This window comes from Megalops cyprinoides, chromosome 6 (genome assembly GCF_013368585.1).
Source record: "Megalops cyprinoides isolate fMegCyp1 chromosome 6, fMegCyp1.pri, whole genome shotgun sequence".
In the NCBI taxonomy this organism is placed as follows: Eukaryota; Metazoa; Chordata; class Actinopteri; order Elopiformes; family Megalopidae; genus Megalops; species Megalops cyprinoides.
The window spans coordinates 2,744,989-2,760,064 of NC_050588.1; the positions used below are offsets into that span (position 1 = coordinate 2,744,989).

The 15,076-nt window shown below is 41.2% G+C and overlaps 1 protein-coding gene across 2 annotated transcripts in view; it reads right to left on the bottom strand.

Annotated features, from left to right (window-relative positions):
* Positions 1 to 8,554, bottom strand: part of LOC118778826 (receptor tyrosine-protein kinase erbB-3-like) — a 35,069-nt gene extending 26,515 nt beyond the window's left edge. For both annotated transcript variants that reach the window (XM_036530573.1, XM_036530572.1), the window contains exons 1-3: positions 7,947 to 8,554; positions 752 to 909; positions 213 to 399 (exon numbers count right to left, since the gene is read on the bottom strand). In XM_036530573.1, the coding sequence (XP_036386466.1) occupies positions 213 to 399; positions 752 to 909; positions 7,947 to 8,067 (466 nt within the window). In that variant the 5' untranslated portion in view covers positions 8,068 to 8,554. The remainder of the gene's footprint in view (positions 1 to 212; positions 400 to 751; positions 910 to 7,946) is intronic.
* Between the last annotated feature and the right edge of the window lie 6,522 nt (positions 8,555 to 15,076).

Consider the following 15,076-nt stretch of genomic DNA (forward strand, 5'->3'; position numbering starts at 1 on the left):
GTTATTGCCTTTTTTCAAGCTCTACACATCACATACCTCAGACCCAATCTGCTTGATGTGTGTCCTTTTTCCCCACCCTTTCGCCCTCTGTATCGCCTTCTGTCTTGCCCTCCAACCTCACCTTTTCCCTCCCTCTTGTCCCCCCCCCCCATTCTCCCTTTTGCCCCTCCCAACCCCTTGCCCTTGCTTATCCTTTCTCCCATTTCACTCACCAGTCAGGTGGGTGAGGCCCAGCTCCCTCAGCCCATACTGCCCATCCTTCTGGTAGTTGACAACCACAACCAGGGCGTAGCGGTCCTCGTAGAGGGTGGTGCCTCTGATCACACGCAGCTGGTCCAGTGGCAGGCGGGAGAACTGGTTAATGGCGATGAGGATGTAGCCTGTCACTTCTCGGATAGACTGCAACCAAGAAGTTTGAAGAGATAGGACAGTGCATTACAGCGCAGCCCCTGCAGGGTCTGTATGCTGCCACAGCAACACCAAGCCAAGCAGAGTGTGCTATTGGAGTTTCAACTTCCAGTGCACTGAGGTTTGGCCAGTCCTTCACTCCAGTAACTTTACTGACAGTGTGGTAACATCAGCTCCTGAGTTTTATCAAGCTAATACAGTTGCACTCATTGTGTGCATAAGGTCACAACATCACCTTGCCAGAGGCTTTGTTTAGAGGCTCCCACTGCACTCTCAGATGTGTATTGCAACTGCTACGGTAGCCCATTAGCGCATTGGGTGTGACCACCAACCCCCCCAATACCTGCAGGAAGGAGAAGTTTCGACTGTGCTCCATATGAGTGATCTCCAGGTTGCCCATGACGATCTCGCACCCATTGTACATGTCCTTCATGATGTTGTACTGCACCTCCGAGCTGCCCGTCACACTCAGGGAATTCTGGGTACCAGAACATATGGCCACTGGGGAAAGAGAGAGGGTTATTTCAAAGCTGCTGCATCTGACCAAAGTACTCCACACTGAGGACAGTGCTGTGGCAGTACAGCTCCTCTAGGCAGACAAGATTGGGAACAGTCAGACAGCATTTATAATAAATCTGGTGCTAGTGGCTTTGAGAAAAGAGGGATATTAGTTTGGCTCAGGTGTATGTAATGTGCTGTGCACTGAAAGAGAGAGTTAGGATCTACCATCTGAATTGTATTATATTACTGTCATTCAGCAGTCAGGGGTGACTAAAACGGTTACAACTGTATTCATTTATGTAGTGAGATATTTACTTAGACAATTATGGGTTAAATACCTTGCCCAAGGGTACCAGCAACCTTTCAGTTACTAGCGCTGCTCCTTACCACTAAGCTACACTGCTGCCGCTGCAAATGGGCAAATGGGCATTTTTCTCCACACAATCAGTGTCCACAGACGAATGGATTATAGTATCTTTAGGCTTTCTTCTGTATTGGATCTCACTTGTGAGTCGCTTTGGATAAAAGCGTCTGCCAAATGAATAAATATAAATGTAAATCTTCAATCCTTTAATGTGGAGCTTTGATTGCAAGCAGAAATCTAGAGCATTCTCTAACAATGAATCAGACCTTTGGAATCAGAGCATCATGCCTAAAGTCTCTAAACAAACTAGGCAGACAAGCACACACATGCATATTCACAAACACCTACAAACATACACATACACAGGCATTCATAATGTAACCACGCTGGTGTTGCTGTGAATCCTAGATCAGTGTTTCTCAACCCTCTCCTGGAGTACCCCCTGCCCTGCATGTTTTAGATCTCTCCCTGCTCCAACATAGCTGATTCAAATGATCAACTCGTTATGAACTCCTGAAGCTGCTTAATAACAAACTGATCATTTGAATCAGCTGTGTTGGAGCAGGGAGAGATCTAAAACATGCAGGGCAGGGGGTACTCCAGGAGAGGGTTGAGAAACACTGTCCTAGATGATTTACAAATTCATTAAAATGTTCAAAAAAATTGCTCAACATTCCCCAAATTTATTTTGTAACTTATATTACTTCCCACTTATTTACTTGTAATATCACTATGTATTATGGATATTGTGATCTTTTTTAACTTTATTTATTCAGGTAATCCCATTGAGATAGAGATCTCATTTTCAAGACAGACCTGATATACATAAAATAAAACTGAAACAAAATAAAAACATTAATGAACAAATAATCTAAAAAGAAACTAGTGACAGTATGATAAATGGTAGTGTATGCACATGACTTCCCATAGTTTTTTAGGCTGTCTAGTTCCTGATTATCCTGATTAAGTTAACTTCAGTTAGGTAGTGGTAGTGCTTAAATGGTGCTGGGCTCACTGGTCTGGGAGTGATGTTAGCCTGGTCTGACACTGTTGCTCATTTCACTTGGATGGATACATTACTGTTCCCTTATGCTGGAATTCATTCTGAATAAGATTGTCTGCTAAATGAAAGTAATATATTGTAATGTAATGAAATTGCAAACCAAACCAAAGAGGGTATTTCCATACTGATCTGAGTAGTTCATCTACAGCTGCAGTAACAAATTTCACCTCTGCTTCTATTATTTGTGGTTTGGGTTCCTGCTGCCATATCCTTTGCACAGGACTGTTTGAGCTTTCCCTGGTTTAGTATGGCTGGTATGAGGTGAAACACACCTGACCAGAAATTCCCCACTACATTCCTTCCCTTTCTCTCTCTCTCTCATCCCCTATTTCTCTCCTCCTCTCTCTGTCTCTCCTCCTACCTGAGCAACAATACAATGCCTAGACCACTGCTGCACCATCCACTATCAGAAGTAGGGTCCCCACTGATAACCTGCCTGTCCACCTCACTGGTTATAGAATCAAACTATTTTGAGGAACTTTCTAGATGAACTGATGCCTTAAGTGTTATACCAATATTACTGTTTCTATTATTATTTTCCAGGAGTCTCTCATCTGCCTTTTCTCTGGGGTCAGAGAATAATTTTACAGTTTTTTTCCCAAATTAGCCTTGATTTTCTGGTCCCCTCTGGAAAATGCCCTGTGTACAGTGTTTTGTGAGTTTATCAGAAAAATGAGCCATTACTAATACAACTTGATTGACTAATTTGAAATGAAATGTGTATGAAAAATACCGACACTTATATACTGTATAAGGTCTGGCCCACAATCACAGGCAGGAGAGAGAATAAGCAGACACACAGAGCAAACAGTCATAGTAGTGCTCAGAGTGTCAGGGACTCTGCAAAAAAGCAAGCAGGCTATCAGTCCTGTGACCTGCTCTCAGGAAGGAACGATAAGTGTGAGATAGGAGAGGTTTATGGCACTTTTACTGTGCTGTTGTGAAGCCAAGGACCAAGTAATGAACCTTACACAGCAAGGGGTGAACAAACATGCAACGGCAATCTGTGCCATTCAGATTAAAGTCCAGTATGTATATATACCTTAGGTATCAAGGTGCAAGAGTCAGGTCTTCTAATCACACTGGAACACACATTTTAGCAATCAGAAAAACAGGAATAACAGGTCAAGTGACAAGAGGATGGTTAACAATATGTGTGATGTGTGTGTATCTGTGTGTTTTCATATATGTGTGTATGTGTGCGTGCGTGCGTGCATGTGTATATATGTATATATATGCATATATGTGTACATGCTTACATGTGAGTGTATAAGTTTGCGTGTGTGTGTGTGTTCTCCTAACCTCTCTCTTTCCCCTTTTTTCTCTCTTTCTCTCTCCCTCACTCTCTCTTTTTCTCTTCTCTTTCTCTCTCTCTTTGTCCCCCTCTTTTCTCCCCCTTTCTTTCCCTCTCTCTGAAATGTTACCTTTATTCTCATCCCTAGCTATAGCAGAGAGAAGAGGGCTAACACATGAAGTGGTAATTTGACACCTGCACTCATTGTTTGTGTGCGCCTGTGTCAGTCATAATTCATTCAGCTGTTTCCAGGGTGTTCTAATTCAACAGACAAAAGACAGGAGAGGGAGGAAAACAAACCCAAGCAACAGAAACTGTGAGGCGAGTAAACAGAAACTTGGCCCAAGACACCAAGAGATTACCGCATACCTCTGACACATTCTCACACTCACACACACCCCGCTACACATGATATCAACCACAGTGGTACACACACACACACACACACACACACACACACGCATAAATACATGGCTCGTACAGCTCACAGACTACCCACAAGGAAAAAATAAACTAAAATGTTTTCTGACAGGCGAACTAGAAAGGCAAGGTGCCTGATTTCTTTCTTATTTTGTGTTCCTCTGAGTGTAGCTTGAGGAGCAGAGTTGACAGACGGTCTTTGTTTCTGAAGTGCTCCTGAGCTCAGGGGCAGTGTAAATCAGGTGAGGTGCAATCTCCCTATTCCACATGGTATTGTTATATAACATGCTGCTCACATCTGCTGCTGAGCTTCTATTAACCAAATACCTGACTGTGTGTGACCCGCACTGTTGGTGAACACCAAACCAAATGGAATACCAAGGCTTCTATGTTCAGTTTGAGTCAGACCCCATGTTTGTAAGGAGAATTTTTCTCCACAGGAAGCCACAGGAACACCACCACACTAAAATGACAACACAGCTGGGGTTCTTTCTTGTACAGTTAGGGGGAATCCCCCCCCCCCCCCCTTGGGGTGTGTGACAACAGGCCCCTGGGGAGCGGCAACACCACTGTTAAGCTAAATACCTCTTTCCCCTCTGGAATGCAACCACACAGAAGCATTCACTGGTTGCGAAAAATGCAAGACACCCCCTGTGGGTGCTCACATGTGGCAAATGTGGTGATTCCTCCACCTGCTGCAGTTCACTTCATTGCCTCCTAATACAGGTCACTCTACATTGCTCACAGAATTGTCATAGCAGGTGGTTAGGAGAGGTTTCCTGTGAATGTCTGCATTTCCTTCCCTTTTTCAGACCCTGCGGATGAGTGACCGCAACCCCTGACCCCGTGTGGACGCTGGAGCATGCAGCTACATTTTAGGAGGAGCTGAATCACATGCAGACTCCTTAGTGTGACATTGGTCATAAGGAATGAGATGTGTCCATTATTAACATTTAAGTAATGCGATCAGTGTGCATTCTATCGGGAAAAAAAACATTTTCCTGTAAATACAATGAGTGAAACCCATTGCACTGCAGTCAGGTGAGAATAAGCCTTCTAAAACCGTCCCGGTTTATTTACCGAGAACATGGAATTACATGGAGTCACTACATATAAGGAGGAGAAATGGTGCTAAATTTATGTGATGATGGCGCCCACCCATTAGCAAGACCAGCTAGCTGCTGTCATGCTATCCCCATAAGCGCTCAACCCTAGGCTTTTTGGACAGAAGCAGCAGTCACACAGCACTACATAACATTACATTATTGTCATTGAGTAGTCACACAGCACTACATAACATTACATTATTGTCATTTAGCAGATGCTGTTATCCAGAGAGACTTACATAGGTTACCTTTTTTACATGTTATCAATTTATATAGCTGGATACTTACTGAGACAACTATGGGTTAAGTACCTTGCCCAAGGGTACAATAGCAGTGCCCCACAAGAGGCTGTTTTTGTCTGTCTGTATATTCAAAACAAGGCTGTCCTGCGTACCTGGTGAGACCAGACGAATCACAGCGCAGGATTTGTGTGGATCCCGGCCAGCAGCATTATGGGAGGGCCATAATTAGCCAGGCAGGTGTACATTCATGCCACTGAGTCAACACTGATATACTGATAAAATCATGGCGATAACATCAAATGCCAGATTTGACCCCTTATCTCTGTAATGTCTGAAGCTCCAGATTAAAGTCTCTCTGTCTGTCTGTCTATCTAGTTTGTTTAGAGACTTTAGGTACAATGTGCTGATTCCAAACACCTGATTGGTTAGATGGTTAGATCAAGCTCTAGATTTCTGCTTGCAATGAGAGCTCTCATATCCACATTAAGACACTGCAGATATTACAATGCATTTCTCTATGGGCACTGACTGTGTGAAGAAATGCCCATTAATTTCTCCACACAATCAGCAGCTGGGACAGTGGTGTGGTGTAGTGGTAAGGTGCAGGGCTTGTAATCAAAAGGTTACTGGATTGGTTCCATGCTGGGCCACTGCGGTTGTACCCTTTGGCAAAGTATTTAAACTAGAATTACTTCAGTAGATATCCAGATGTATAAAATTGTAGGTAAAATTGTAACATATGTAAGTCCCTCTGAATAAGAGTATCTTCTAAATGACAGTAATTGGCCCAGTCTCACCAAAGGAGAATGACAGTTTATCTTTAAAAAAATGCTCATAAATTTCACAAAACATTAAAATTTTCCACATTCTGTTTAGTTTTGTACAGTACTGCCATCATTTGAAATCATAGATCTTAAAAGTGATGTGTTGTGACCAGGCTATGCACCAGGAGAACATACAGAGGGGTGCAGTTGCAGTCGGGCACAAAACATCATATCTTAAAAAACATAATAAATAAATACTACGTAGACATCGGGACTGGGATATAAGGAGACAATTGAGGGTGCACTGAGGACAGTTCCGGAGTGCAATGCACCCCTAAGCACCGCCACAGTGCCAGTCCTGGTTGTGAGTGCACTTTAATAACTTCGTAGCATACGGGTGTGGCGATATATCATACATTTATGATTGAAAATGTGCCTTTCAGGTCAAAATCACAAAAGTAAAAGGTCTAACATATATAGATATGAGGATATAACACTGGTTGCCTCCTAGCAAGCAAACACTCTGCAGAACTATGATGTTTGACTAGTGGGTGGGCCTTTTGGTTTCTCTGTAGCCTATGTCCAACACAAAGAATGCACGTAAAAAGCTTGTTCTAGCACAACATTCAAAATCTTAACGCCAATGTTTTGATGGTCGTGCAGCTTCCTCTGCCGTTCAGCCTTCCGTCAGTCCACTTCCTAATGGACTGCACTCAGGAATAGCCTATTCACTGAGCAGCCACGATCAAACCTGTTTTTCATTTCTTTTTCAGACTATGTATAGCTCAAAGTCTGCCAACCGCCTCGGCGAGGGCTATTCAGTGTGTGGTCAATACGGCTTGCCTCCAAGAATACCGACTCCTATTTAGTGCAGCCTATTTCACAAATTGCTCAACACGACAGGTGTTTTCTGCCGCTGGCCTGACACACCTCTCTCGGGACCGAAAAAGGAAAAGGAATGACAAAACGGAGAAGTCGTCCGTCAGCCAGGAGGAGGAGCTGCCAAGAAAAGCAGCTTTCATGCTTCATAACAAAACACACAAAGGTCTTACGAGAGAGGCTTAGGCGACGAACAGGTTCTGCACAATCAACTGGTTTTGCCACTCAGAAGCACTGATGAAGTCAAGCACGTTCTGTCCCGAGACCGCACGACTGCGCGCGCACGAAGGTGTACTTATTTCGATGCGTTTGAGACTGCTTCCTAAAACACAGGACCACTACAGCGATTCCAGATATGCACATCTCTACTCAGATCGGACCGTATATTGATCAGGGGTTACAGAGTTGTCAACAAGAGCGGTGGTTGAAATCTACAGGCGTCACTGAATGTTGGTCTGGCCACCCCCTGTAATCCTACAGACTGATATGGGCATACTTTGACCACGGTTACATAATGTAGTATCACATCCATATTACCATCAATGTCAATAAAACTGAAACTTTACACGAAAAAAGTGATTTATTTCTTTCTCTCAAATGGAACAATAGGAATAACAAATGGAATAAAATACATTTCTCATATGATATATTAAGCATAAATGGGTACACATTGAAAACCGCCCGATTTGCGGGCTGCACAGACAAGACAATCAGAACACATGTAAATTGCTATGCATGGCACCATCCCACCAGCATATCTCTGCATGGGCGAGGTTACTCTGCTGGATATCTGTTTTCACGTGTTATTTTCTAAACTAGTTTATAACCTTCAAATATTATTGGAGTGTACAAAAATAAATTGAATAGCCTACAAACACCAACATTTTCAGAACTAGCCAACATACCTTCTTGAGTCTGACCATCGGCGGGCTGTAGAGACCACAGCAACAAGATGCACACCGCGAGAACCTGCTGACATGCACCCATCCTGAATCCGATATAGAACGTGAGATCGCGTCGAATCATGGCACCATGACGAGCTGTAACAAATACGATTCCTGACTTATTATGTGTATCCCTCTTTGCAAAATGTATACGTAATTTCTGTCACGCATGTGTTTGTAATCCCACGCGAAATTGATCGTTTTATTTTCTGAACTTCAAGTCGTTTCTGAACGTATAAGTCTTTTTGATTTTATTATGGTTTCCAAGACGAGCATGTCCGTTTAAAATTGGTCACACCGTATCAACAAACTCTTATTGCTAGGATTGACGCGTGATGTTTCCTCATGAGAATGGTACAGATCCAAAAGCTTTATCGCGGTCCTGTCCTTCCACCTGATCCGGTTGTTTTCACATAATGATGACACGTCCTTGTGCTCGGACAACACACTTGCATATACATACACAGTCTTAAAATTCAATAATAATCAAATAGATAATGAAAGTTACATTTAACTCGCTGTGAGACGAGTTCACAGGCAATGAAACTATAGGAAAAGTTGTAAGTGACCGGGTGATTCCTACCTCACACCATTGCACTCTAATAGGGGCAGGCTGCTCATTGGTCTACAGTCGACTCTTTGCACCAATCATATGGAAGGCTTTAAGAGCGCTTAAACATTCAACTACTGCGGGCGATGGTTAGTTTTGTTTTTCTTTGAAAACAGACATTGTGATTTACAGAGATTATTATACACCTGTATATTTGTACAATAATAATGTAACGCTGACTGCATTTAGTAGACAGACGGCGCGCTTTAATGTCTGACAATTCGTGAAGAAATGCGTTTGTTTAACATGGAGAAATAAACGTAGAAGACAATTGCATTGTCAAGACTGAATGAGACAATTGCTCTGTCGTTAGCTTAGCTGCGGTTTAGAGTTTAACACGGTTTTAAACGCGCATGTCGCGCAAGCCCCATTGCTGTATCATCGGCACCTGTGGTTTAACCTGCTGCTGAGGTTTAGCGTCATCTCAGTTGCTGTGTCTTCAAGAAATTTCATATCAGCCACTAGAGTCACTTTTTGTGCGTATTTGCTTAAACTTGACACAGAGGTGGTTTAAGGAGAGACTAACCATCTCATTTGCAGAATGAGACCTACATCACATTCTACTTACAAACCGTAGTAATATTTTTGTTAATGTCTGCCCCCATGTAGGCCTATGTCGTCACTTACTTTGACTGTGTGAAATAAAAGCTATATAGGCATACATCTTTATATAGTCCTATAATTAAGGTTTGCGGAGACAACTTTCTACATCTTCCTCGAAAAACTGTAGGCTGTTTTTTTGTAATCACAAAGACAGACAAAACGCTCTTAGTCTAATTAGTGCATTCTTTATTCATCACCAGGATGTTTGCGCTGTATATACACACACACACACAAACATACAATTTAGCGATCGAACACATTTATTTCACAGCCACTCTTATCTAAAACAAATGTCTATCCACGTCCCTGAGTAATGATAATTATTCAAACACTATCCAGACCAAAATGCTTATAAATATAGGGTTACAGTAAAGTCGTAACTTTAGTTCCCTTTCAGACACTTCAATGACGACAGGTTCCAGGAAGGGTCTTATTTATTTATTGCCGGGAAATAAGCTTTATTTTTGGCGGATGTGAAGTCAATAATATAAGAAATATATAAGCCTAATAACGATTACAATAGCCTATAATATTTATATTACATCGAGGATCCAACTCGCAAAGAATCCTAAATTATGTCATTAAGTGGCATTCTTGTTAACTCTATGTTCTTGCAGAGAATATCTGTATAGATGGCCTCTGGCTCGGGGTGGATCTCCCACTTCCGGTTTCCCGACAGTATAACTGCGAATCAGCTGAACCGGTGCATGTTAGCTTCACACACAGCTGCGCGTTAAACTCGTGATCCTTCCGTTTTTAGTAGTACAGTCTTAAAGCGCAGCTAAGCTAGCTGACAGAGCAATTGTCTCAATATCTTTATAAAGTAAAAACGGAAGAACAAGAAAATATTAAAGAGCTATGACAGTTATGAGACTGGAAATGCCTTTCAGCATTTAGCTTTATTATAAGAGTAGAATCTCTAGTCACAAATAGATCACCGCAGTCTATGTACGTTTGAGTGCTGATTTCCTTGAGGCAGTCCTTTTCTGATATCTGTATTTATACCAGTGATAGTAGTTGGCCATTGAGAACACGAGACCAGAGGTTGTTTGCTCTGAAGGGAAGTATTGTGTCTCAGCACCATCAACTGGTTAATCACTCAGTCTGTGATGCTGAAGCACCAAGAGATCACAATGAGCGCATTGTCCATGCAGGGGCTGACTTCTGATTGCAAACAACAACTCTCCACAGTAAGAAAGCACTCCGCATTCTCACCTGTGTGTCACATAATAAGTGACTTCCAATAAGCCAAGTATTAATAAATGGCTGCCTTTTCTGTGACTTCCCACATCTTCCTTTCAGTTTCTACAACCAACAGAGTGTATACAGCTCACAAACAGAAGAAGCTGTAAACTGGAGAGATTCATTGAGAATAAGTGACGATAAGCCCATGTTCCCTGGACAATAGTACATTCACACTTACGTGACAGGGCTGCCACCATTACAGCCTTTGTGTCGGTTGGTTACCAATGCCAAATGAAAATAGAATTTTCAGCAGGCCACTCCTGTCTTGTGCACCTCTTGAGCTATGTCAGTATGAATGTGGAAGTGGCAGTGTTGTCTTAGTCTAGAATGGAATCATTGAAGCCAAGGAAGATGTGCTTTTCTGCCATTAAACATTTAATCAGGGACGCATACAGTATATGTAGCAGAGTAAACACTGGAAAAAAGAACCCCAGTGTGCAAACATGCGGTCTCGTAATGCACTCTCTAGGATGAACAAAACCATAACAATGAGTAGCCATAATCAAAAATACAACAGAATGAATACATGTACACATTTATGAACTGTGTGTTTGTGTCTTTCACCCAGATACACACATTTTCATACACTTACACACAATACACCTACATACAAACAATACAGAGAAACACCTTCACACCTAAATAAACACAAAAATACACAAATACACACAAATGCTCTAACACACATATCCACACACATACACACAACACATTTGCATAAACACAACACTCACATACTTGAGGACAAATAATGCACAAAAGCAGTCACACACATATTGTGCTGAAGTAGAAATTCAAGTTTGACAAAACAAAGAGCAAAATAATCTCTGCTTGTTGACTGGGTACCTGAACCATACGCAAACATAACCCTTTTGATTGATTACAGACCTGGTTCTGTGGAACCAGTTAGTCTGGCGAGTCAGGTCAACATTTGGCAGTGATTGATGAGACAAACACTGAACTACTCAGACATTATACCTTGGTATTTGGAAAAAGGTAAATGACCTGTTGAAGAGAATGTGATTGTGATCACAACAGGAAGTAAATGGCAGATGGAATTTTGTTTTTTTGAGAAATAGTCACAGCAAAACATGTCAACAACATTTTTAGTGTCCATCTTTCACGAGAGCACAAGAGTGTCATGTTAAAAAAATATATAAAAATTAAAAAGTTCATTTAATAGTTTGAGTAGTAATCAAAATAGTAAATTATCTGAGAAATCATTTTTACTTCAATAATGAAAAAACCATCTATTTATTAGTTAGAAGGACACAGAGAATACTAGTGATCACTAGTGGGATTTTTTTTATCCAGAAAATTCTGGTTTGAACCACAACAAACTGTCTGTATGTTTTATAGCTAAATTATAAAGACATAAAGACAAAGATTAACTTGAGGATTTGAAAATATGACCAATAACCTGCCAGTCAGTCTGAAAACAAGGCTTAAGATGAAGCTTTGAGGCTGAAGTGGTTTTTGTGGGTGTGTGCAGCATACAGATTTTCCTTGGGTACAAGAAGCATGGTTTTGCGTAAGCTGTTGACAAACCTTTGAGAAAAGAATTAGAAGAATGGCAATATACTCTAAAATATAACACCTCCCTGATCTGGGCTCTTTTTCAAGGAGTAAGAAAAGATGTATAGATTCAGAGTTACTGTTATATGTTTAGTACACTGAAAAGTATGTCACAGAGACAGCACAGAGACTTTAATGATCATTAATGTAGAGTATTGTAGGGAAAAAGGACAGAACTCTGATCTTCATAGCATTTTTCCAACAGATAGCTGAAGTGGAGTATGACTGAGAACAAAGCATTCTCTGTGGATTCTGCTCATTCCAATGACCATGCTACAAACCAGCACCTTTACTACTCTTTCATCTCATTTGTTTTCTCTTTGTTCAAGAATGCCAATATTCAATATTTTTGTTTGCTTTTTTTGCAAGCCAGTATTCAATCCATAACTCTATCGGTCTTTGAGCTCTTTTATCACTGTTAACATTTATCTTCAAATCTAATTACTTTAGATGCATTCAGGTGCATTGTCTAGTTTCAGGTTACCATAAGTTAACTTGCGGTAGGGCTTGAATTGTGCTATGCTCACACTCACTGGTCTGAGAGTGTTGTTAGCTTGGTCTGACTCTGTTGCTCATTTAAAGTGGATGGATACACTTCTGTTCTCTTGTGCTGGAAGTCGGTATAAGAGCATCTGCTAAATGAATGTAATGTAATGTAAAGTTCCTCACATCTTACACAACCAACATTATTGCAGTCACAATAACATCATGCAAGTACTGTGTGGGTGTAATTCCCTTGTGAACGGACCTTTATCGAAACTTTTGTGGATATTATGAAACGTAAAAAAAAAAAAAAATTAACATGACTTTTATGTACATGACGTAAAAAGTCATGTACATAAAAGTAATATACACAAATATCCTATATATCTTATTTAGTTCCATTTACAGTATTCAATTCCAGGCAAGGACAAATCAGCTAAAAGTCAAAAGTGTTACTGATCAAATGGTAAAGGGAGACCTCTTCTGGCCAAATAGAGAACTGCCACTATATTCCAAGTGAGAAAGGTTCGGCTGAGATTGAACTCTAGGCGTCAGTGACCTCCTTATTCGTTCAGCGGGTGCTGTGAGCTTGACCACACCCTGGATGGCACACCAGTCCATCACAGGACAAAGAGTGTCAACTTTGGTGCATAACCATTTCACCAAATTTTTTCGAAACTGCAAGGGAAAAGTTAAATGGAAAAAACATGGCTACCATGCAACTGTCTTGTTCTTTCCTCCACGTACAACTAATTACTCAAATACACTGCTGGTGACAGATGTACTTCTTCTGACTTGTACACAAAATGATTTTGTTGCTTAGTCACTTAGCTTTCAACCTCTACCCACTCTGCTCCTGCAACCAAGTATGCATGTCAGAACACTCGCTAGATCAAATCTTATACTATATACTCTAAAAATGAGCCTGTCACTGTGTCTCAAGAGTCTCTCTATACAAAGAGAGACTGCTTCCTCCTCTTAAGGTCTTCAAACAAGGTTTCAATAACCCAGTGACATCACATGCTGTGAGAAAAAGATGTTACACAGGTATAGCATTGGTCTTACTAATCAGATATGATTTTATGTCCTTCCCATATCTACTCTGACCAGAGTAGGGGGTCAACACTGGCCATTCTGTAAACCTAGTCTTTACGTCCGTCCTAAATCCATCAGTAGGACACACTACTCCCTCAAACTCAGCTTTCATTAATAATAACAGTAGCAAGGGTGTAGGCCCAGCCACTTAACCGAGCACAGATCACTCACTCCTTTTTGTGATATTTTCACTCATTAATATCATTCAGAAACATGTACACACACACACACACACTTTGATTGATTAATACCCTCCTCTTCACTTTTGCACAAATCCCTGATGTATCACTTCAGGAGTACTTCACTGCTGCAGACTCAGTGCTGCCAGGTCTGTCACTGTCCGGTGTGTATTTGCTCATTCTGTTGCTTGCACTTGGCTGGTGTGATTATCTGAGTCAATGTGTGGGATATTCCCCAACCTGAAATGGCTGAAGCAGTGCAACTGGCAGAGTGCACACCTCACACCAGGCCCAGGCTTGGTGCTGCTGTGATGCATACAGGGGATCTAAGTTGCCCCCCAACAGAAGCCAGATGGAGCCAGGGGACAGGTCATACAGAAAACAGGTTTATTTTTCAAACACAGCCACAGAGTCAAGCTGTGACTCCAGAAACTAAACGCTTTGCCACTGTTACTACAGCATTGTCACATTACTGAGTGACTCATTATCAGTGACTTACATCTTGATGATTGTTATATTTTTCACAGACAGTCTATGCATCAAAATTTGACCTGGAACACCAAATCTACAACCAAATATTCAAGCACACTCTTAAAATACAGGAGCCAATGGGAAAGAAAGTGAAACCTTGCACATTGACCTTGCACTAAGGAACAAACACAAACTTATAAAACAGGAAAACAATTGAATAAATAAACAAATAAAACAATAATGCATTCTGGAACAACAAATGCCCCCATAAAAATGCTAAATAATGACTTGCATCTTCCCATCCTCCAATATTCAGCCTGCAAACAATTAATGATAAAAGAAACCTAATTTTACAACACTATCAGTAAGGCCACAAAATGAAACTGCTAAACAAACTAGCTCCACTATAGATGCCATGTTTTCAGCACATGATCGGACAGTAGGTTTGATAAATTGATTTATTGTTTATAGACCCAGAAGAATGGATATCCTGAAAACAAATAAGCTAATTTTTGGGTACTGGATGTGGGATACCACACACTTGCATTTATGTGTTATGTCAGTTCATCCTTACTGGTTTGCATGTGTTTGGCAGAAATGCAATCAAAGTAAACACGTACAATGTACATAAAATGTTTTTTTTTTTTTAATTTCAGGGTCCTACCGCAGAGGGAATGTCATCTTTATCTATTCATACCTGTGAGTCACCCGCTTGGCCCCCCATTGCTCCTCTTCCTGTACCTGTACCCTTTTGAGTTTAGGTGTTCTGCATGCCAAACAAATCAGGCTTTTAATTCCTGTGATGTACAGTTTCAGCAGCACCAGTCACA